The following is a 25,241-nucleotide window of genomic DNA, read 5'->3' on the forward strand; positions in this document are numbered from 1 at the left end:
CGGGGCATTCCCGGAATGCTGAGTTGTCTGGCTAGCCACGGCTGATGTCATTGCTCTTACCGCTCTTACCGGCGCTGTCAGTTGGTTGAACTCCGGTTGTAGGCCTCGCACACGGCGGCTCGCTTTGTGGACGGCTGTTGTGTCCACGCTTGGAGAACAGGTGTCGAGAGTGTCCTCGCAATCCAGCACCTCCACCACCTCCACCTCCACGCTCCCTAGCACCTCCACCAAATATATCACCGACAAACGGGTGAAGAAATAGCCCAGGTTATAATTAGACGAGGTGGGCGCGCCAGCCAGCAGGCAGCTCGAGCGAGGAAGAAGACGATCTTCGAACACCTCGAATGCCCAAGGCTTGGCAAGTCCCAGCTTAAACAGTTCGGCCGCGGTACGGCGCCACTGATTGGTTCGGACGGTGGCAACATTCTTGGAGTCGTAGCGGCCAACGACCGAGGCGACCGATAGGATCCTTAGAGAAGAAAGCCAGCACAGTGCGGGATGATCTGTCACAACTGTGAATGGCCTGCCGTATAGGTAGGGTCGAAATTTGCCAACAGCCCAGACGAGGGCGAAGTACTCTCTTTCGGTAATGGAGTAGTTCTTCTCGGAAGGGGATAGGAGGCGGATAGCATAGGCAATTACACGAAGTGTGCCGGATTGACGCTGGGAAAGGATTGCTCCGATGCCATGGCCACTAGCATCAGTACGGACTTCCGTAGGAGCTGACACATCAAAGTGTGCCAAGACCGGTGCAGTGGTAAGCTTTCTTATAAGGTGGGCAAAGGCTTGTTCTTGGGAGGAGCCCCAGGAAAAACTGACATCCTTTTTAAGATCGGTGAGCGGCTGAGCAATGTCGGTAAAATCTTGAATGAATCTACGAAAGTAAGAACAAAGACCCAAAAACATTCCGACGTCATTGCTCGAACGGGGTACTGGAAAGTCCTTTACTGCTCGGATCTTGTCTGGATCGGGACGAACCCCCGTAGCATCGACGACATGGCCTAGTATATTGAGCTGACGACGCGCGAAACGGCATTTTGAAGAGTTGAGCTGTAGCGCAGCATGGCGGAAGAGGGAAAGAACTTGTGAGAGGTGGCCCATGTGGGACGAAAACAAGGTAAAAAGCACAATTACATCGTCTAAATCGCACAGGCAAGTGGACCAATTGAATCCTTGCAGCAAGGAGTCCATCATGCGCTCGAAAGTGCTGGGGCGTTACATAAGCCGAAAGGCATAACCTTAAACTGCTATAAACCATCAGGAGTAATAAACTCAGTCTCCTCCCGGTCCTGGTCATCCACAGCAATTTGTCAATAGCCAGATCGTAGGTCTATGGAGGAGAAGAATTTCGCTCCGTAGAAGCAGTCTATGGCATCGTCGATTCGAGGAAGCGGCTCGACATCTTTTTTAGTGATCTTATTCAGGTAACGGTAATCCACACAGAAGCGCCACGAGCCATCTTTCTTCTTGAGCAAGACGACGGGCGAAGCCCAAAGACTGTGAGAGGGCTCAATGATGTTCATCTCCAGCATTTTTGCCACTTCCGCCTGGATTACCTGTCGTTCTGCATGGGAGACCCGGTATGGTCGGCGGCGGATAGGAGGAGCGTCGCCGGTGTCGATGCGGTGTGTAACGGTAAGAGCTTGGCCGAGGGCGCTGTTATGGTGGTCGAAGATGTCGGAATACGACTCGAGAAGCGCACGCAGCTGGCAAGATTGGGCAGGAGCAAATCGGAAGGCATCATTGCCGTGATCGCGTCAGTTGAAGTAGGATCGTGAACACGGTCTGCAGGAGCTGATGCATGGGCAGTGTCCAATGGGGCAACTTGGCAGGAGCCAATAGGTGAGAACGTTGCCACGCATATGCCAGGTGGAAGGACTTGGGTTGAATAACTGAAATTGATTAACGGTAGTGACACACTGTTTCCCCTGATTGTAGCGACAGTATGGGGCAGTGCAACCTTGCGGTGCATCAAGACATCTCAAATAGGGGCGACTAAGTAGTCACCATCGGCGACTGATGAGGTAAGACGTAGGGTAACGAATAAGGCGGCTAGTGAGCGAACGATCCGGGTGACTGTATCGGTGATGTTGAGAGGCGAAGTGGGAGGTGGGCTAGTTGGTAGCTGCTGCAAAACACAAGAAGATGTGGCGGCTGTATGGGGAAGTCGTTGAAACTGTTGAAATATGCGCCGGCTTTTTACTTGCTCGAAGAGATGGCATTCCTTAATAAGGACATCCACAGTATCACAGCCTTCGCAGAGAAGCAAATGGAAAGCGTCGTCCGCGATCTGTTTTAGGACGTGGCCCACCTTTTTTGATTCCGACATGGAGTTGTCAACCTGGTGACATAAGGCAAGGACGTCTTGAATGTACGTGATGTAACTTTCACTGGAGGACTGAGCACGCGACTCAAGGTGTTTTTGGGCTGCGAGCTTCGAAGCATCTGGAGGTCTGAAGAGAGCGCGAAGCTTTTGTTGGATACGTCCCAACTTGTTAATTCGTCCTCATGGGTGTCGTACCAGTGCCTCGCTGTCCCAGACAAATAGAAAATGACGTTTGCCAGCATGACGGTGGGGTCCCACCTGTTACGGGTGCTAACACGTTTGTACATCGAGATCCATCTGTCGACGTTTAGTTGAGGCATCGGAAAAGATGTCGGGGTCACGGGGATGACCCATGACCATGAATGTAGTGGCAGTGGGACTTTGCGAGTCGCCGGGCTGCGTCATTGTAGCGGTCCCGGTGTAGCGACCACTAGGAAGCTCCGTGAAGGGATAAGCCAGAACGAGAGGATGGGGAAAGTCCTCACCTCCACCAAGATGTTACGTGACAGGAGGCGTTCACACCACGTAGAACACTGGTGCACTCACGCTGAACACAACACAAGCACAGGGCGCACCGGATGCCAAAACGCAGGCCACTGCAGAGGATTCGGAGACCGATCACGCGCCAAGCGCCCTCTCACTTCGTCTGCCTCATCTTTGCTGAGTCGACCCGTAGGAATATGCATGGTGTTTTTTGGGCACACAGTCTGCAGTTCATGGTAATGAATGCTAGACGCCGCCGTTTTCTGCATAAAGACAGCTACGCAGTAAATCACACTGTAGTGAATGTCAGCATTGCTGTAGCTCACCCTCTGGACGGAAAAGAATACGGGGGTTACGTGAGCAGAACGAGGAGAAGCCAAGCCTGGACGCAAATAGTTTCACCCATTTCATCTCTCTTAATATTGGTTCTGGCAAATTGTGCTTGGGCTTCGCTCTAGATGCTTCAATGCACAGTGAACTGTTTGCTCTCCCGTAGGAAGGAAATATGGGCAGTCCTACAAGGGATACGTGCGAGATTGCGGTAAAAGTTGTTGACTAAGTCTCGAGCAGGGAAGCCGTGGGGAAGAGGGCGTATAGTTTATTCATGGGAGTGAGATTGGGCGAAGTGTGTAATTTTTGTTCCAGCCTACAGCTTTCCTCATTTTTACCGCTACAAAATGTTTCACCCTGTGTAACGAAAAAATAACGAAATTTTCGCAGGCTTTTTTTGCAAAGAAATTTCAATAAAACTTTTTTTAGGCTAGTTCATGCATTTTCAATTGAAGAAAATGAGCCGGGCCAAAGCACGCAGACACAGACAAAGAAAGGAGCTTTTGTCAGCGCATGTTCTCCTTTCTTCGTCTCTGTTTGCATGCTGTGGCGCTGCTACTTTTCTTTGATTTTAGAAAGAAAGGACGTTCATAAGCGTATAGACAGAACAGACATAACTGTGTTTAGGCATAAGGCAGCCAACGGAAACAAAGTATACCGTTCAAAACTACAACGCATGAACGAATGCTTGACAATCCAGCGAAAATGTGCCTCCTTGGTGGCAATACCAATGCTGACTCTCTGAGCCCATGCGCCTTAGTTAAGGCATAATTAGCATGCGGCGGCTCCTTCGATGCTCAGGGCAACAAATAGCTGAAGACAGCTACCACTGAAAACACTAGGCCACCTTAGCGGTAAGAGTAGGAAGTCCCGGGCTTGGAGTGCTCGTCGTCACACTTGCTGGCACGTACAATGTCGGCAAACAGAGGACTGAGCTCAAAACCATCATCATCATCATCATCAGCCTGACTACACCCACAGCAGGGCAAAGGCCACTCCCATGTCTCTCCAATTAACCCTGTCCTTCGTCTGTTGCCGCCACTGTATCCCCGCAAACTTCTTAATCTCATCCGCCCACCTAACTTTCTGCCGTCCCCTGCTACGTTTGCTTTCGCTTGGAATCCACTCCGTTACCCTTAACGACCAGCGGTTATCTTGCCTTCGCATTACATGCCCTAAATAAATTGGTAAATTGGTTTTTACCAATTTATTTAGGGCATGTAATGCGAAGGCAAGATAACCGCTGGTCGTCCAACCCCATTTCTTCCTCTTGATCTCAACTAAGATGTCATTAACCCGCGTTTGTTTCCTCACCCACTCCGCCCTCTTCCGATCTCTTAACGTTACACCTATCATTTTCCTTTCCACAGCTCGCTGCGTTGTTCTTAACTTTAGCTGAACCCTGTTTGTTAGCCTCCACGTTTCTCCCCCATAGGTGAGTACCGGTAGGATACAGCTGTTGTATACTTTTCTCTTCAGGGATATTGGTAAGCTACCATTCATGATTCGAGAGAACCTGCCATATGCGCTCCACCCCATTCTTATTCTTCTAGTTATTTGCCTCTCATGATCCGGATCTGCGGTCACTACCTGCCATAAGTAGACATATTCTCTTACTACTTCCAGCACCTCACTACCAATTGCGAACTGCTGTTCCCTTGCTAGGCTGTTGAACATTACTTTGGTTTTCTGCATGTTAATTCTTAGCCCCACCGTTCTGCTCTGCCTGTCTAACTGATTGATCATGCTTTGCAGTTCTTGTCCTGAGTGGCTTAGCAAGGCAATGTCATCAGCGAATCTCAAATTGCTCAGGTATTCTCCATTAACTCTTGTCCCCAACTGTTCCCATTCCAGTCTCCGGAATAACCCCCCCCCCCCCCCCCCCCCGGTATTCCGGAGTCCTGGAATACCGGTAGTTATTTTTAGGTCCTGCAAGCCAATGCTCTTCACTGCATCCTTACAGGAGCTAAAAATAACTACCGATAAACCCTTCTCTCCCAAGAAGCCTACGTAAGATAACGTAATCGAAATGCACCTCTTGAAATCGACTAAGGAGAAGAAGGAATTGATCTGGATGTTAAAGGCCACGCCTCATGGCATCAGTAAAAAATGGCTTGGTTTGATTGAGAGTCCTATCATGAATTGGTATACCTTAGCGAACACCGTTTGCAGCGGCCGCCCTGTTCGCGCCTGGTAAGAAAACAAAAAAGGGTTTGATTTCTAATCGCATTTAGTTCTGTGTTTTATGAAATGCAAAGAAGCACATAAATATTGGTCTCAAGCAGCTACAAATGGCAACCCAAAATCGGGCACTTCAGAGTTGCTGGATGATATTCTCTGTGACTTTTGGTGGATTACAAACCGCCTCCTGGGGCCGGAAACTGCAAAATTGCAGTGACCGCGATTGCTACAAGTGATGCAACTACAGTGATAGCAGGAATAGACTAGTAGGATATATACGCTTACGGCTTTGATTCAGGACCTATTCATGAGGTTTACGGAAATTCAAAACGATGCATACATTATTTCTCGAAAAGTACAGAAAACGCTGAACGCAGCTCTTTGTGTCCGTGCTGTACTGCTACCTTTTGTCGGAGCTCTCACGGCTCATTCATTGACCAGTAGGAGCCGCTAGTTTTGCTTGACTTGTTAAGCGAACAGTTCCCGTCATGTCTTCTAGATTGGGGGCGGATCACGACAATGCCAGCGGAAGCCTTAATATCTTGGGCTACCCGGGAGCGGAACGCTGTTCTTGGAAGGACGGATTCCTAATGTCCTACCACGACCACCCCAGGAATAGATACAGGCTATCAAACTGTTCCAAGGAACAAATACAATTCATGTATAAGTAAGAAATATTTCATTATGTGTTTTTGAACGTTGACAGTTACTGTCTGGATTGAAGTTTGTGCAAAACGGGTCTTCTTCGTTTCATGCTTTGTGCCAGCATGATTTCGCAGTTCCCAATCGAAATTTTCTGATGTATACAGAGCCAACTGTAACCAGATCTAGTGTCGCGTACAGTAGTCAAAATATCTTCTGATGTGTTCTATATGTGGAGGCACAACTCTTTGTTCGGTAGTTCTCTGAGCAGATCTCAGGAGCCTGGTTTAATGTTGCTGTCGACGTGAGTTTCCTTCAGGTGTTTCCACCTTCTTGAAGGCTGCTGTGTGCCTACCACCCATGGCGCTCTAGCCTCTGATTTGTGCTGATCTCTGCACTTCAGTTTCATACGCTTCCGTTACCCGACTTTTTCGAAGTTCGTTGTCCAAAGCGCAGCTGGAGCCAGGTAATCGCTGAACGACAAAACAACAGGCATATTCTCAGTACTTTGTACATTTGGCTCGAGAAAAATTAATGAACACTTGTAGAGCAACCCCCCCCCCAACAACTCTATCTCAAAAGGAACTGCTGTATGTCTTAGCAACATATTCATCGAACTTAACTTCCAATTTCTAAGGAATCATCTGTATCAGAAGTGTGCAGGTAGTGAGCATTAAATGAGTTTTCGCTCATACACGAAAAAAGGCCGTGCATAAGCAGAAATTCTCTATGAATCTTAAAATACTCGTGCTGGTGCTTTCTCCAGAGGCACGGCACAAAGTCCCAGTCTAAATGTAGAAATCGGCATTAAACCAATGTTTTGCTTAATCTACTACCAAAGGAGGTTGGGTTGATCTCTTAACTACGGGCTGCGCCCCCCCGGTGCCCGTGGTGGTGAATTCAACTGTCCGCTTGTGAAGCATCATGCCGCGCTTGGGGCTTTCTATGTTGCAATTTTTATAATAGAAGCTCTAGAAGCAAAAATATATATTCAAATTTACCACAGAACAGGCGGGAAGAGCTGCCGTTGATTCGTCTTCTTGGGCGCCGTCCTCAGTCCACGCCGCTGGCGGCCGTGATGCGACAGGCAGGACGATTTGCTTATGATGGTTTTATCAGCTGAGCGTCGAACAGCGGAGTCTCCTAAGAAGACGAGGTGTAGTGAAATATGAGGAATGGGCGCAATGTAGACGGGTAAGCCAATTCTGAGCGGTAAAGTGTGCATCGAGGGTGTTCACATCTCTGGCGTCTATCAGAACACCGAAGGGGAAGGAAAGCTGTTTGTGAAAGGGGTTGGGGTAGGGGTGCTCGCCGCTTACGTCCCGCCGTTGCTTCGATGTTGTTTTTAAGTGAGGGAAAGGAGAAAAGGGGGCCGGGCTCTGCTTTGTGCACGTTTGTGTTCTGTGTCTGTAGGTGTAAAGATCTGCAATGCTGCCATATTCGCTGCTGGCGGTGGGGTGGCCTATTAAGGTGTTGTAACCTCGATCAGCAAAGCAGAGCCTGTCCGACGGCACCATCCCAGTTGGTAGGGCTCGGAATGTTGCTGCTCGTCTCAGCACATGAGCGCTCTCGCTGCTAGGGGCTGTAGTGGGGCGGGATGTGATTTTCGCGAAAGCTCGGGGTGCCATTTGCGTGTAGGTTGAGGTCGTATAGGCTCGCCGGACTGCCGAGTTCTCCTGGTGGGCGCATTGTTGTCTTTAATGGATGGTGTGGAATCGGATGCGCTGAATATACAGGGAGTTTCACGTAACTTGAACCAAACATATAAAAATAGTGGCTCACAAGAGCTGGGCGAAAACAACGACATATTGCGTCCTGTAATGTGGCGCTCCTCAGAGTATTTTTAAACTCTGCTTAAATAATTAATTTGCTGAGATTAATTATACAAATTTGCTATTAGTTACTTTGAAGTCACGTGCCTTCCCTTAAATTGTAGAAGGGGTTAATAAACAACCGAGCCAGCTTTTTTTAAGCAACGTATCTCCTACATGGTCATTTTTTTCGGCGTTTAAAGAAAGCCCGCGAATTATAAAAAAAAAGCCACGTCATTGCCCCCATGCGGTACCATATACCAGCGCTCCCAACCGTGTTTTGAACGAACGAAAGGTGTGCGCTGACCGTGCCCAAGTGAGCGGCCACCGCTCAGTTTGACAGACTACGAAATGATAAAAAAAACGGAGGCTACCTTGAAATAAGCCGCTACACTGCTTTCCCTTTCTTTTTTGTTTTTTTTTGTGCGATGGTACAACACCAGCTCTGTCTGAATTGGCTGTCAGTGGCCTGCCTAGGACTTATCGCGGATCGGTTGGATCGGTTGGATCGGTTGTTTCGTAACCCCCTCTAGAGCTTAATGAAACGCACGCGACCGTTAGCGAATAATAAAATTTTGCGTATCTAATCTTAGCAAACTAGCTAATTAAGCGCAATTTAAAAAATACTGTGAGGAGAACCACATAATGGAAACAAAATGAATTTTGTTTCAATCAGCTCTGGGGTGCGACTTTTTTTAATCCTTGGTTCAAGTTATATGAAACGCACTGTATATGAAACTACGTAGTATGGCGACATCTTCCACCATACTGCTTCAGCTTTTCCCTCTAAAGGAGCCAGTGGTTCTGGTGGATCCATTGACTTGCATGAGGACTAACCTCAACAGCGGGAATATCGGGCGATTGCTGGCCACGCAGGCGCAGTAACCTCGTCGGTCGTTTCCTTACTGACAATGCGGAGCCTGAACTTTGTCCCTCTGCGTTCCGCTTCATAGCAGCGACTCCATCTATATTTTGGCTCGGAAGAAAGAGATGGAAAGCAGAGAAGTGCAAGGAGTGCACTCCCTCTCCCGACATACCATTCGGGACACTAAATCGAGGAATGGGTTAGTGGATTAGAACGAAGAAAGACTGGCCGGGGCGAAAGAACGGAGTAAGTGATACGCAGAACCCGGCCTAATCAAACAGTGCTGGAAGAATGCTCGAACCCACGAGGGGCGATCGATAGAAGCGGGTAGCTGTGTTTGCCTCGCTGAGGAACTGCACCAGAGCTTGCACTGCATGGCGATAGGGGGCCGGGGTCTTTTAGGGATAAGTAGGCCCTCTGCTGTTACAGAAGGGGACCGAAGCTCTCCCTAACCTTGGCGGAGCGAAACATGTGTACTAAAGATGGACGCAAGCGGAGCAAGTGTTCCATGGTTCTCAGGCTACCGCAATCACTGCGCAGGGCATCACTTTGCCACAATAAGTGACGTTCTGCTGTTCATACAGATCCGAATCGCAGTCCGAGGAGAAGAGTTCGAGAATAAAAACCGAACTCCCAGAGAATGATTGAATGAGGAGATTTTGCTTCCGCCAATTGAGGCCTCGGATGCCGGAGAGCGATAATGCGGCAAATAGTAAGTCGTGGAGGTTTGTAGGCCGTGACCACATTTGTCAAAGGCAGTCTCGTTGTGTCGGTTCCGGGGTCCCCACCACAGCCGCCGGATTTTGTCTCTACGGGCCAGTTGATTGGCTGCAGGGAGGGGGGCGAGGGCCTCCGCCATCTTGACCTCCTTGCCGGCCCGCGCCAGTTATGATGCCCGCTTTCTAGGAGGCTCACAAGCAATCCCGTCGCAGGTTAAGCTCCACTTACCAATTGTAACGGGTGTGCTGTCAGACACCAGTGTGGTGCGTCCTTGTTCTCAGCAGCTTCCTCTGTACCCCTGTGCTGCTACTGAGCTTCGCAGTGGCGAAAATGGGCGCCTGCCAAGGCGCTGGCCAATTTTCCTCCTCTCTGGCAAGTGAAGGTTTCCAGCGGACATTTTTTGTCGCCCGGTTCCGACCCGCGCATTGCCGGCGCACGCCTTTATATGCGGACACACCACGTCTCGCGAGAAGTGGCGTTGTACATGCGCCCAGCCCTCACTCCGCCAGCTTAGCGCGAAGTTTTAAATCCGATTTCCCCGTCTACGCTTGAACTCCACAGCCATGCTGTTCAATCGATCTTCCGATTCTGAATTACTTCTTGAAAGGGTTCCGACGGTGGTTTAGTGCACCTCGGCCCTGCGGTGTGTCTGCGACAGCTTTCGGTACTTATTTTGTGGACCTTATACTGTGGTTGTCGCAGTTGTAGTATTCGGCTCCGAAGTGGGAAGTAATCGAGTTTCGCTCTGAGGGCCGCAGCCTTAGTGGAAGTGTCAAGCGTTTTGACGCCTCGGATCTTCTCAAGCTTCTGCTGCTCCAGCTGCATCTCGTGAGTGTTCTTGCAGCCATTGGTGCCGAGACCAGTGTCATTCCATCTCCGCAGCCATGGAGCGTAGTGTACTCAGATGGATCGCTTAGATCTATGGCCTATCCTCTCCCCCTTTTCATGCCATGCCTCTTCCCGTCCCCCTCCCACTTCGTCTTTTCTATCCTTTTCACTCTCCTCCCCCTGCATGGGATCTCTGCGGTGACCAATTTTAAGGAGGCCATTACTGGGCTGCGCGATTCCTGAGTAGCTTCCCGCATCTCAAGCTCATCCAGTAATAATCCGATTTTTTTCACAGGCACAAGCGTGTTATGTGCGCCCTTGGCTCGCTTGCCGCTGCCTCGGGGCTGAAGATCGTAAAGTAGGAGGGAAGACACTGAATTACTACATGATATAAGCGCTGCACAAGCGGAGTTTGCTATCAAGCCGTTGAACGACTTGGAGCGCCACTGCTAGGGAGCAGAACGTCAGGTTCAGATGGCGGGGGAGTTCGCAACCAGTTATTGTTAAAGCGCAAGCTCAATTTTCCCAAATTTCCTTTGAATCTACGTCTTGGCTTGGGTGCTGCAAGCGAGTAGCGGCGGCGGCCATGCGCGGGCAGGGAGAAAAAACTATCTTGTTTTCCTCACATATTACTGAGTCCTTCACACCGAAATGCGCGCCCTACCAGGCAGCTGAAAGCTGCTAGTAGTTCTATTTTACCTGAACAGATATGTGCAGGAAAAGTAAGCGAAAATGTAAAGTTCGCACCAGGCAGTTTTTTCTCTGGGACGATAAAGCAAATAGTAATAAGGCTAACTTGCAGGTTTGCACACATAATATAACATAACGAATAAAAAAAGAGACGAAATATGATTACTATCAAGTTAGATGTTTTGACAGAGTTCAAATGTGGGCTCATAGCACAAATTTTTCGACCTATACGAGTCACATACCGAAATGATTTGCCAGCGTTTGTTAAGAAATTTGAGGTATTTGGAATGAAATCGAACCTGTGAACTTTGAGCATCAAGTCAGACACGCGCCACTCGGCTATCTAGTTTATTTAGGGGTGGTATTTAATACAGTGATGACATGTTCTATATATGTGAAATATGCACAAACCATGAAGAGAACAATGGAAAATCAACAGAATGCATTATACACACATCTAAATATCCAAGCGCTAAAAAAGACTCAATACAGTGCATATCTAGGCACGTTTTTCCGGCTTGCTTTATTTGAGGTTTTGGGAGCCTTGCCCAACAGTGTCCGTATCTCTGAAGTGATACACAAAAAGACCCCAGAATGGAGAAAGGAGGCATTTACACTATCTCGTCATATATTTCGAACTGTGCCTAATTTTCCCTCGAATTTCTCTGCTCACGCCAAATATAGTGCCTTTGTTTACTTATGTAAATGGCGCGTGCCCTCAGAAGCCACTGTGTTTTTTTCCTATCGCGAATGAAAAATTGGTGTTTTCGTAGAGATTAACGCAATACATTTGCTAACGTTTGTTAGGCTGTGCTCTGTTACACTGCCTCTTACAATCGCTATTACAACCACTGTTATTGGCACTGCTTGTTATGATTAGTTAACAGTGTTTGCCATTCATTTTGCAGAAATATGTCGAGATCTTGCATTGAAGTGAAAGAAAAAGTAAACCATACCAGAGAAATATATCCTGGCCAGAATCTGACACGGAAAAGATTTTGTGAAATGCTCTACAGAGGAGCCACCGGCGTAAAGCCTGCATCCGTACGTTCTATATGAAACTCTTGCTGTGCCTAACACCACGCTTTTTCTCATGTAACATTCACAATGCCAAAAATTTAAACACAGCTACAGTGCTTTAGGACTTGAGTGAGAGCATTTTGTAAGATTGAATGTCTTGAAGAAACGTGAAAAAAGGCGATAAGCGAACTGTCGATTTTTAACCTTCCTGTCCTCGTTAAGAGTCCGAAGAAGTTAAGAAAAGTTAAGAGACCGGAAGCGGGCAGAAGGAGAGGAGGTAGAAGAGGAAAGGCAGGGAAGTTAATCGAAAGCGGGCAGAGTGGCTCAGAGAACGCTTCCTATCAGCTTTCCAATACTCAAAGTTTTTTGTCAAAGAAGGTTGGCCATAAAAGGACAGAGTATGATTAAATGGAATATTTCCTGGTTACGTCTCTACTGGCAGCGATCATAGCAGAACACGTTATACTGTCCCGAATTGAGCATCATCGCCCGTCTTTGTGCTGGAGAGCTCGCGCCGAGCCGTACATTGCGCAGCGACGGTCAACTTCAAAAATTTTTCACTTTTAAAAGAAAAACTGTTCTGCTGAAACTACACAGGCTTCATTAATATCAGCAGGGCTATGAAATGAGTGGCATCTCTTATTTTCACATCGCACACCAGTGCGTGCAATCGGCGGCAAGATATAGTGAAAAACGGTGAATTTCTCTTATATTTAATCTGTTTTGGAAATTTGATATGCCCTACATCGGAAGCCAAATTTTTTCTTCTGCGTTGCTCTGCATCTCTTAAATGCCACAAATTGTATTGAAAGCCTGCAAATCATTCTCATTTTTCCAGAAAATGTCAAATATATAGCATCATATTTTAGATATAAAAGAAGTATTCAAAAAGCAACAAAGCGAGAATTATTCCGTGCCTAATTTGGCACTGCGGTGCAACATGTGTAGGTGTTGGAAATAATATATCTGCAGCGATGCGTCGAACGCTTCATTTTCTAGAAAATTTTTACTCGTTTATCCCGAAATGCAAAAAAAAATTTCACCAAAAAATTTTAATAATACCATTCTTTGTAGAGCACAGCCTGATTTGTTTAGCCTGAGTATTATTTTCCGCCAAACATATGAGGTCACTTTTTCTTAAGAATTTTTATAAAGTTTCAACTTAGAGCTTGATAAGTGAATGTTTCAGAGTGAGAAAAATACTCTCTTGAAAAAAAAAAAGCTAATCTTCCAAGATAGTATTTTTCTGCAAACATCCGAATCCCAAATCTCTGCAGGCTGTTTATAACGTTTGAACTTACAACTCGCTTCTGAAGCGATTGTTTCTACTTGAGTCCAATACTCTCTTTAATAAACGTATCTGCCTAGATTTCATTTTGCTGCAAACAACTCACCCTACTTTTTTAAAGGCTTTTTATAACATTCGGACTTACAGCTTGCTTATGAAGCGATTGTTTCAAAGTGTGCAAACTGCTCTCTTTAAAAACGTTTCTGTCTATATACTATTTTTCTGCTACGATTTCAGCCGACTTTTTTCCAAGGCTATTTATAACGTTTCAACTCACAGCATACTTCTGAACCGAATGTTTGAATGTGAGCAAAATACTATCTTTAAAAAACTTTTCTTCCTAGATCGAAAAACGCGCTATAAATTCTGTGGGACCATTTCAAAAGCAAACATTTTGTTACAGTAGCGCAAGAAGCGTCTAAAAATAATAAAAAATAATAAAAAAAATATTTGGTAAAACTGTTTTCTTTCAGCTGCGGCACCGCACGTAATATGAATCCATGATAGCCATACATTTTTCCACTCCGTTGTTTCAGGTGTAAGGCTGAATCTTCATCATAACTGTTGTTTCCATCCCTACAGAAGCACGACAACCGTCATAAGAGGTGCAAAGTCAAATGCTGTTGGAAGGAGAATTTCTACGACTATGATTATAAAGTTACAAAATGCCAGGTACGATACATGGCGGAAGGACTACAATGTGACATTGAGAAGGTGAGCATCACTTGATCCCTCTGACATGTATTACTGGCACAGTTATTGGTCAGCCGAATATTTTGAAGAAAATGAAATATATTTATTACTTATTTTCTCTCTGCACATGCACACAGGCGCCAGCCACTTTAAAGCGAACATTTTCTATTGCAACGCATGTGCATGCGTGACTTTCAATACTACTTTTTCAAAATCCAAGGTCATGGTTGTTTGCGCGTGTTCTATCCAATCTTAATATTTTAGTTGTTTTTTTATTTATTTGGGGTACGAAATTGCTGACGTTGTCCTTTGCATAATGCAACTGGGGCCGTCAGGTCCAGGTTACCATAGCCAGCTCTTTTCTTTGTCGGTCATGGTAGATTGTCGGGTTTATGAAAGCTCGCCACGTCACGAATCCTACTACAGCTCCGCTGAAGGAACTACGGGCTCTGGTGAGGTGTATATTGTGTTAATTGATCACCGGTTGAGATGCAGCCACGGCCCGAAATCGACAATACCTATGTTGAAATCTCAAACGTGAGATCTTAAAGAATCTTTACTGTTCCTGATGATGATGATGAAATTTTATGACGCAAGGGCATCTGCGGTCAAAGACAGCCATGCTGAAAGGTATTTGTTTCTACTCAGGTAGGGTCAAATTACATTTTCCAAGCGTTTCACCATGATTAAACAGAGCAGCAGGCCGGGGTAAGCTTGTACCCATTGTATGGCTGGTGGGTAGCCAGTGGAACTTGGGATCAAGCCCGCACCTCCCGCACACCTGATGCCTAAGCTCCGATAACGTATCGGTCAAATGAACAGTCCGCTCTGTGACAACTGCCGCTCGATCGAAACTGTAGAACGTATCCTCCTTGAGTACCCTGCGTATGCTAACGAGTACTATGAACATTGCATGGAGAATCTCTCCCCAGTGCCTCTAACAAAAGACAGTGTTTTAGATTCCTTAGCCTGTCGTAGGCAACAGAGATAACCAATAAACGTCTTGTTTGGATACTTAAGTGACATTGGACACCTTACCAGCTCTCATTACACCTTGCATGCTACCCTCGTGCATTTTTCACGCAGTAAACTTTGTTAGCCCGTTTGTCACATTATGCAGTTAATCAGTTCATATGTCACACTACTACTTGCCGATGCACTTTAGTATGCATTAAACACCACATTTTATCTTCTCCACTTTTTATTTCTTTTATTTAACCTTTCCCGCGCCAGTCTTTCCTTGATAAAATTTTTAATGACTTTCTTTAGAAAGTCTAGTGACTTTTGAGGTTAGGATCTTATGCTTTTCTCATGACTTTCTGGTGATTTTCCTAATGAATTCCTAATGGCTTTCAAAAACGAATGGCCACCATGGTTCTACTGTGTTATTAATGCATGCTTTTCTGATGATTTGTTCTTGACTCTCTCATGTCCTACCGGCCGTCGCAAAACCTGATCCAAATATGGGGAACAGTATCGCAAAATCGTGAAATGTGAGGAAATGTGAGCAAACGTGAGGAAAGGAACTTCCTGAAGTGTGAGGAAACGAATGATAACATCTCGATACATTTACATGGGATTCATTTCGAGAATCTGATTCCATAGTTCGCATTTTTCCTCTGCATGCGATTAAGATGTTTTAGACAGGTATCTTTATATGCATCCTTAGTGCACCTCAGAGATTCCTGGGTTGTCTAAACTATTCCAGAAACTACCAATATGGCGTGCATCAAAGCCTACGTATGCCTACGGGGCGTTAGACGCCTCATCCTACAATCTATTCCATACGCATGCGATTCCCAGTCTGTGCGGTGCCATGTATGTCAGAAGAAGGGCACGTAAACTTAGTATGCAAAGACACCATGGATTATGACATGCCGGAATCCTGCTCGTATTGATTCTACTGTGGTAAATGCTCGAGCTCACGTTGTGTGCCGTTTCAAGTGGGCCGCTAGATAACGTATGTAACAACCCGCGTCATTCTTGTGGAGGCGGATGAAGTTTAAGCGGAAATTTCGGCGATTCCGGTCGTTCATGACGGTGTCTGTTTACGAATAATCGACAGATTGCAAGCCCACACTAAGGACAAACCCTTAATCACCAAGGCTGCCTTTATTCGTCTACATTGCCACCGACGCTTCAGGCAGCGAGAGCACCTGCACAGGAAGTCCTTCGTAGCATTGTTCCGTCAAACAGACGGTCGCAACTAATGAGCATTTGCTTCTCTAAGTGTTTCTGATGTAGATTTTTGTTATCCTCGCCCAGAAGCGGGAGCGTTTGGCTGCGCTCGGCGGTTTTTAATAACCAGCGAGTTGTAGCTGTACAGGCTGCGTCGCTTATATAGTATTCGTAGGACTCCGTCGGAAAGTCAGTCTGACGGATTTACTTACTAGTTCGTCTCCTGTGTATCGAAGAGTTCTTACAAAAATAATTGGCTCTCACCAATAACTACGCGTTAACAGAGGTTTAAACAATGGAAATTCAAGGATATGATTAACAATCTGCTTATTAAAATATGCGCTGGAGTTCCCATCGTGAAACCTCTGCCAATTCTGACTTTAATGTTTCACCTGTTGCTTCTGGCATTATTTTCAAGAACTCACTACAAGGCTTTCTCTGCGGCGCCGCTAGCAGAGAAGTCTATTCTGAACATCACATAGCGCCATTTTAGAGGTGCATTTGAACGACATTGGTGCAGGTGATGGCATGCCTTGCGTGAGCCTCATGTGTGCGTTCTTTTTCTCTCTATCGTACTCACCATCCACCACGGTTTTATTTACCTTCCCATATTCTCAGCAGCAGACCACGTCAATACTTCGACCCCACCCAACATCCCGCAGGGTTTTAATAACGATTGTGGTTGCCCTGAACGACCAATTCAAACAAATTCTGTTTTCTTGCCCAGGTGCCCATCGCTCTCAAGAAGAGTACTACGCCTAAGTAGAAACATTTCATTCAGTGCTAGAATACAAACCTGCGCTTGGTATGGCACTCAAAAATTGGAATATTTTGACGGTTATTTACTGTCTTGCTGGCAGATGGCTGTTCTTAAGAATCTAAATGTTAACATATTTCTTTTCCATACACACGAAGTTCCAAATCCATGTACGTTCCTTTCTTCTCCACAGACATGCAGGCGTGGTGTTTGCGCCAAACATGAATGGAACACAACAGCCCGGCGAATAAAGAAGCTCGAGAGGTTAGGGAAACCCTTCATAGCAGTGCCCTAAAATGAACAATGTTCCTTGGGCAATTGAAATAACACGTCCTCTCCTTGGGCAGTGCAGTGCACGAACTTGCAAAATGTGCTCTGATGACATCGACCACTGGATGAGAGAAGCCAACAGTCAGAGAAAACAAGGAGCATGGGGGATGTTTTATTGTAATCTGTATCAATGAGAATTTAATAAAAGCAAACGAAAAAACAACCACATGCCACCGGTTGGATACGAACTCACGACCTCCGACCCCTCTGATGCTGCCTACGGCATGAAGATCGGGGTCATCGGTGAACAAGATGCAGGCTTACCCAAGGAACCGCAATAATTATCAGCTATAAGCCCTGCGGAAAACTTGATTATCAGTGCTCCGCTTAGAAGCGGTGTCTATTCTACCGTGCCATGCGGCCGTTATAATGTATTCTACAGAAAGTGTAGATGACTCACTGTGATGAACGGCACACGAAGCGGCAGCCTCGCGCTTCTCCCGAGCTGTATTTTGAAAGGGGAAACGCATAAATTAGAAGGGAGTGGCATAGGTGCACCCCAATAGCTCGGCGAAAGGGGCACCCATACCGAGAATTGCTCTTTTTTTTTCCGTGCGCATTGTAATGACACAAACCTCAAGCGCCTGTCGTGTGCTAAACTGGAGCCACCTTAGCTACGCACGGAGGCTTGAACGGAAGAATACGAGCAACACCTTTCGCGAGTCGTAACGATGGCGTCGGAGAATGAAGTGAGCGGGGAAGTTTCGAAGGTAATGTTGGCCAATTTATGGAAAACGCGATGTACGCAGAGAGGAGTTTTTCGAATCTGGCGTGGCGAAATGGACACCCTAGAAAAAGTGGGTCTAGAGGGAAGTGAGCTTCTTGTTGCCAAAGGTCGTAAATGACTTCTGGTATAGGTTTGTTACAACGAAAACTAATAATGTAAGAGACCGAATAAACAGGAAAAAAAGAAGCTATCTTGAGCCAGCAGAAACTCAAGTATCGATGCGGCTGCCAGTGTTCCGCTTTCAACTGTCGTCGGAATAAAATGTGAACTCGTTTTCATGGTCCACGTGCTTTATCTACAACACAAAAAATTGTGTAAAAAGCACATCCTGAAAGCTCTAGTTACCTTCACCTTTAAGCTTCATTCTTCGAAGTCCTGCAGAGTTGTGGCCCGCACATCCTGTAGCCTTGACTGATGACACTGGCGATGCCTTTTTTTGCTTTGCATGCAAGCAGAACTCTTCTAGCCCTCCATTACACGTGGGCATAGATGGGCTTATCTATTTATTTAAATTTGTGAACGGCACAGATACACTGCACTTCCCAACGAATCTGTTGAGGTGGCGCTACGGTGGCGTAAAATTAGTGTCTCATCCCGAGAGTGGATGCACATGAAATGCTTATTATTTTCGGTGCAGCGCTGACTAGAATGGGGGATGTATAGTGGTGGGCGCATTCTTGGAATGTGTCGTGTTCAGGTCATGCCACGCCGAAAAAGAACTAGAACGTAAAGGGAGCATACTAAAAGTTCTTGTCTGTGAAATTCACAGTTCAGCGCACGGTAGAGGAACTGGCGCACTGCGAGCGGAGAAATGGCTTGCGGGCTCGTGATGGCTTAGCAGTCCACGGGAAGATGGGGTTGGCGGTGGCAGTGCTGCAACTCATGTGTTAAAGCGATTTTATCTGCCCATCACTCTCAAGCTGGCATGGAATTGATTTTAATGCCAATGAGCGAGGGCGAGGAATAGGGGTGGTTCGGGACGCGCAAGGATGCATTCGGTAGGTGTCCCGGATGTTATTGTTGCATTCAGGTGGAATGCGACCACGAAATGTGGTCCAGTTCGGCTCGGCACGAATAAACTTCCTGGTCTCGGTCATTAACTAGTGAGTGCGTGAGTCTCTTGATGCATCTGGGCTTCAACAAGGAAGTTCATTATGACGCGCTGCGCCGTTACATGACCGGGACGAGAATCACTGAAAGAAGAATGAGTTGAGCACCTTATACGACTAATTGCACACAGTGCTACGCTGAAATTGGAAGGCGTTTAGTGCATGCATCTTCTATCGACGGCGACAGTTACTCGTCCATGAGAGTGCACAATGTTTTATACTCGATAAAATATTAAATACTTTAGAAATTATGCCGGACAAATCAAAATTTGCACACTTTAAGAAACCAGTACAATACTCTAGGTATAATCACTATGGTGTACGCAGTTCCATTGTTTAAACCCCGCGTGTACTAGTGCAGAGTGGCCCCTCATAACACTTATATCAAATTCGAAACTATTCTGCTTGTGAAACTTATTTCATTCACATATATCAAATAACACTGTAACGCCTTATGTATCCTAATCCTGGCATGAAGACGTACAAAGCATATTTACCAAAAACTGGCTATAAGGTTCGCCTTACGCGGATAGCACTGCTGTTTCGTTATTTTTTTGTTATGAGAAAGGCCGTGCCATCCTCAATAATCCTGTATGTAACCGCACAATAAATAGTTTCTGAAACGCTAAAGGCGCCTTTACTTTAGCGCGTGCCATACTCATGGCATCTATTAAAATGAAGCTCTCTGGTATTGAGAGGCAGGCGTCATATCAGATCGCAGTAGTTACTCGTGTATTCAAGCAAATTATCTTTTGGTTCAGTGTGTTACTTCCTAATACCTGACGACATGTCTTTGCAAGGTCACAGGTTGCGGCATTTTGCTAGTGATCACGCGTTCATCAGCTCAGATTTTATATCAGCCAAATTTAAACGACATGACAACAGAGAGACAAATTTAGGGCTATGTGGCTTCAGAAGTTGTAGTTAATGGTATATTCTAGGACAAAATAAGCATTTAACGTACTGTGTCCAGAATTATAGGCATATTTTATGCACGCCGTTCACTCATTACTACTTCTAGCTCGCAAACAGACATTTGTTTCAACATTTTGTCACTGGCCAGCGCCTTCTGATCGAAATTGTGCCTTGTTCCGTGGAAGCTGGCCGAAGGAAAGCTGGCCACGAATATGCGACTTCCATGAAGTGTTGAACAACTGTGTGTCAGTCGATTCCTTCTAAGTGCTGCGGCAGAAATATTGCGAGATTGTTTGCTTTTAAATAAATATGTCTATTTTACCTGGTCCTCGTCATTATTCAAGGCTTTAGACCATCTTTCGGAAACTTCCAATTAGTTGCAAAAAAATAAACAAATGTCCACCGCCGCGCATTCACGACATTCGAAACTCTTCAATGTTTGCTGTGCTAAAAATTTGTCATAATAGGATTAGAACGTGAGTACACTTCACTAGCATAATAAGCAGGCAAGTATATTTTTCGCTTCAGTTTTCATAAATTAGACATCGAGTGGTCAGGACAAAAATGAATTGGGTCGCGTAATGTTGCGAATAGACAACGGATTACCTGTCCTCTTAATGGACGGTACTGGAGACGAATAAATACGAAGTGGAAAACCTAAATTCGCCGAGAAACATGATGTTAGGAAGATATGCAAAAGGGCGGTCTGCAGCTAGTACGCGACTGGGTTGAACAACGAACGATCAACGACAACAGATTCGGTTGCAGTAGGTTACTTACGCCGCAATTTTTCTATGGTGCCCACTAACCTGAAACTTCAACTCTACTAAACATAAGTCAGGCCGAACCTCGAATACGCATCATCAATGAAGAACCCTCACATTAATTGGCTATTTGCAAAGTTCGAATTCTTAAAAATCTTGGCAGTTCGTTTCCTTTTTTTAATTACCATCAACTGAATTGCAACTAAAATGAAGTGAAGTCTAAAATTGCGTGATCTCTCAATTCTTCGTACAATTGTGCGTATATGACTTTTTCAGGATATCTGCCATTCTAACCCTAATCTCAGAGATTCGCTAGTTGTGCCGCCACCATACATCTCATCACGCAGCGACCACTAGCTCATGGTTGACATGCCCAGCAGTCGCACCAACCTGCGTTTCGCATCTTTCATCCCCAAGACATTTAAGCATTGGAAACTCCTTTCCACTACGATCGACCGCCATTAAAGACTCCTACCTGTTTAAGAATGACGTTAGCCATTTAGTTAACATGGTGATACTGCACTAATTCTGTTCTTGTTATTTTTTTTTGCCCACTTCTCTCTGTAGTGCATAGGCTCTAAGAGTAAATAAATTAATGAACCGCACCAGAGGAACAAAGACAGAAATACTACGCCGTGCCGTGCCATTGTTTCTCTTGCACAGTTCTCGCGCTCAATTTTCGACGCACAATATAACAAAAGCCTCAACAACACGCCCTTTTGCATTACAAAGCTGGTTTAAGAAAAGTGGGCCAGGACTATGTCGCACACTGCACGTAATTCCTCAGCTACTCCTGCTTCATAGGTGATATTAAAACTGGAACACGCCCGTATTTTCAATACTGTACACGTTCAATAACCACAGGTGCTCGCAATATGAATTGTGAAAATCTTCTTAATTAAATGCTGTAGCAGCGTAGAATGCTTCGAAGATAAGAGTATAATTATTACAAGACTGCGTCCTTTTGTGCCGCCACTTTTCACAGCTCTGAGTATGAATTCATAGTTTGCCTCGAATTATTTTGCGCTTTAAGAAAGGCAAAGCCGCTTATTATAAGTGCTGACCAGCGTCCTATCAGCAAGGAATCAGACGCGAATAAGAGAACTGAAGTGCCAACACAAACATATTAACACGATAGCTCATGGAGTTGAAATACAAGCAATGTTGTTTAACACTTCTCTTGAAGAGTCTTCGCGCCTTTAAACTGAAATTGCCCTCCGCTATCACTGATCTTCACCCAGATAACAGCCTCCTGCTCTTCTATCCCTGGTTCAGTTGTTATTTCTATTCCAGGTTCAGTTACCATCCATGACTCAGTGCTATGTCAGATTCATTTCTTGGTAATACTACTTCTTCCAACATCCTATGCCTAACGATGAGTGTTAGGTTTCTAGAGTCCTCTTCGGCGTGTGTTATGTCTGCACAAGCTCTCACTGAGCTCCAGCGAATAGTTAATTTGCTCATTCAGCGAACACTAGAGAATATTCCAATTAAACCATATGTCTCAGAATCATTTATAGGTTATCTGTTTTGGCTAACGCAGGGATGCTATTTTGTACCACACCTGGTCTCAAAGATAAAGCCGTATTGACAGGTCGTTGCATGCAAAAGTGATAAGTGAGGTTCAGAATAGACGCATTTCATTTCAAATGCGTGCGACTCGGAGCATGAACCCGAAAAGCCACAACCTGATGACCATTTTCAGGCTGTGAAAATGGGGCAAGGCTTTATATTTCTTGACACTAATTAATTTCACGCCCCTCGTTCAGAACATATGGCAGTAAACCCAAATAAATAAAGTAAATAATTACACGGCAATCATTAGATTAAGATGTTTGCCTCGGGTTTCCAAGCTTAAAATTTGGCGTCAACACCTTCAGACTATTTGTGCCCTCACGAATGTGTTTCATCAAAAAAATTGTGAGATCAGTAAATTTTCCGGCCTAAGCAGCTGAACAACTGATTAGAACTTAGATGACCAACTGTTTTTTTTGGCAGCGACAGGGGACATATTTTTTGGCAGCGACAGGGGACACGCTGACAGCTCCGGCTAAGGCAATTTTGTGACTTTTTACAGTTGGCATCGGCAACACTTGACCTGCGCGTAGCACCGTGTGGCCTGCTGCAGTCGGCGAAGCCATATCAGAGGACCATCGATTACGAAGCGGAATGACCTTATCATAGCCGTGGTGAAGCCTGCCGGGAGCCACGCCCACCTGCAACACGGACTATAAAGAAGACACGGCACGCATCTGCGGGCATTTTGGCAGCGACAGGGGACACGCTGACAGCTCCGGCTAAGGCAATTTTGTGACTTTTTACAGTTGGCATCGGCAACACTTGACCTGCGCGTAGCACCGTGTGGCCTGCTGCAGTCGGCGAAGCCATATCAGAGGACCATCGATTACGAAGCGGAATGACCTTATCATAGCCGTGGTGAAGCCTGCCGGGAGCCACGCCCACCTGCAACACGGACTATAAAGAAGACACGGCACGCATCTGCGGGCATTTTGGCAGCGACAGGGGACACGCTGACAGCTCCGGCTAAGGCAATTTTGTGACTTTTTACAGGTCAGTCTTCTTTTTCTTGTACCGATTGCGCGGTTTTTTTTTTTTACTTTGTGTGTTCTCTGTTGCTGCCAGAAACTTGTGCTGTAAACATGGGTGATGATTTGATATGCTTGACATGTTCAACAGAAATAGACAAGGATGAATCCTACCTGAAGTGTAATGAGTGCAATTATGTCTATCACTTGGGGAAATGCACTGGTATCGCCGAAGCTCAGTTTAACGGCATGAGGGAAACGACAAAAAAGGCATGGCGATGCCAGACGTGCCGAGTAGGGCGATCACGAGGTGCATCGAAGAAAGCTAGTTCCTCAGAGGCTGCAGATGAGACTAACGAAATGTCCCACATTAGTCTAGCTCTTGTGGACATACAGGAAAAACTTGCAACCCTTCTGAGCCTGAAGAGCACCGTCGAAAACATCGAACAAGCTGTGCAATTAATGTCTGACAAGTACGACCAGATTCTCGTGGACACAGCACGTCATGAAACAGAAATCAAGGAAATTAAGGCTAGGGTTGAAAAACTTGAACAGCAGGACACAGTGGGAGTGCAAACTATGCAAGAACAGTTAAATGACCTTGAATGGAGGAACCGTAAGCAAAACCTAGAGATTCACGGAGTCGCAGAGAGTGAACAGGAAAATCTGCTTGACAAAATCAACGCTCTCGCTGAGACAATTGATGTTCCAGAGTTAGCCAAGCATGAAGTTGTAGCCATTCACCGCCTTCCGGCAAAGCCCGGTAGGGTTCCTGGCATTATACTCCGCTTCGCCAGACAAGACACACGAGAAGAATGGTTTGAGAAGAGGCGCGCCTTAAGCACCCACTCATCACAGGTTTACATACAAGAGAACTTGACAAAGCACTCACGGGAACTACTTTTTGAAGCGAAGAAATGGGCCAAAGAGCACGACTTCCAGTATGTGTGGCACAGAAATGCTAGGATTTTTCTACGGCGCAGAGACGGAGAGCGTGCATGGCGCATCCAGGCTTTGAACGAACTGAACAAAGTTGCAAGAAGTGGCCCTCGATAGTTCCACGTTTGTGCTTTTATTTTGTTTCCCTCAGATTCTGCCATGGATACACAATATGTTTCTCTGAATAACTTTGACACTTCTGTAGGCAAAGACTTTCACTCGTCCTTTAAAATATTTCATGCTAACATGCAATCTGCTCGAAATAAAAGCACGCCACTAGAGGTTCTGCTCAGTCAAATTAAGACCCAGTTTAATATACTCATGTTGACAGAAACATGGTATCGGCATGAAGATGAGGCACTTTGTACGGCGGAATATCAGGCATGTAATCTCAACCGAAGTTACGGCAGAGGAGGCGGTGTTTCCATGCTGATAAGGAAGGACATAAAATACGAATTGCTGACAGCTTTCACGGAATCAACAACAGATTTTGAGGTATTGTCTTTACGTTACAACAAGATGGTTCTTGTTGTGGTATATAGACCCCCCGAAGGAAACTTGCCAGTTTTCTTCGATTTTCTTGAGTCCCTTTTTTCTTACGTTAATGACTGCGAACTTGGCCTTGTTTGCGGGGGAGATTTCAACCTAAACATGCTTGAAACAACTTCAGGTCGTATCAAAGAATTTAAGCTGTTGCTTGAAGCACAAAATATAAGAAACACCATTTACCTTGCAACACGAATTACATCCAGCACATCAACACTGCTTGACTTATTCTTAACTAATTACACAGCCAATAAAACTAAATCAGGTGTCCTTGTATGCGATCTCAGTGATCATCTTCCTATTTTTATATGTGTGAAGCCTCTAGAAAAGGGAAAAAAAGTAAATCGCGTAGTTACCTACCAGCAAATTTTACCAGCGCAATTAGACCAATTTCGGGATGAATTAAATAAGGAGGACTGGTCACACGTTCTAGAATCAGATGATCCTAATGTTTCCTTCTGCTTATTCACAGATAGGTTCAATGAGCTTTACAGAAAACATTTTCCTTTCCGAACTATTAGTGTGTCTAGGAAGATCAGGAAACCTTGGATAA

At 45.6% G+C, this 25,241-nt stretch overlaps 1 protein-coding gene across 1 annotated transcript in view; it reads left to right on the plus strand.

Annotated features, from left to right (window-relative positions):
* The window catches only part of LOC149328899 (venom metalloproteinase antarease-like TserMP_B), a 47,379-nt gene extending 30,272 nt beyond the window's left edge, over window positions 1-17,107 (plus strand). Inside the window, exons 6-9 of the mRNA XM_089559648.1 lie at window positions 5,820-5,987; window positions 11,785-11,920; window positions 13,767-13,898; window positions 17,006-17,107. Coding sequence (XP_089415774.1) covers window positions 5,820-5,987; window positions 11,785-11,920; window positions 13,767-13,898; window positions 17,006-17,107 — 538 coding nt within the window. The remainder of the gene's footprint in view (window positions 1-5,819; window positions 5,988-11,784; window positions 11,921-13,766; window positions 13,899-17,005) is intronic.
* The last annotated feature ends 8,134 nt before the right edge of the window (window positions 17,108-25,241 follow it).

This window comes from Amblyomma mixtum, chromosome 9, assembly GCF_055824585.1.
Source record: "Amblyomma mixtum isolate Tamu chromosome 9, ASM5582458v1, whole genome shotgun sequence".
Taxonomy (NCBI): Eukaryota; Metazoa; Arthropoda; class Arachnida; order Ixodida; family Ixodidae; genus Amblyomma; species Amblyomma mixtum.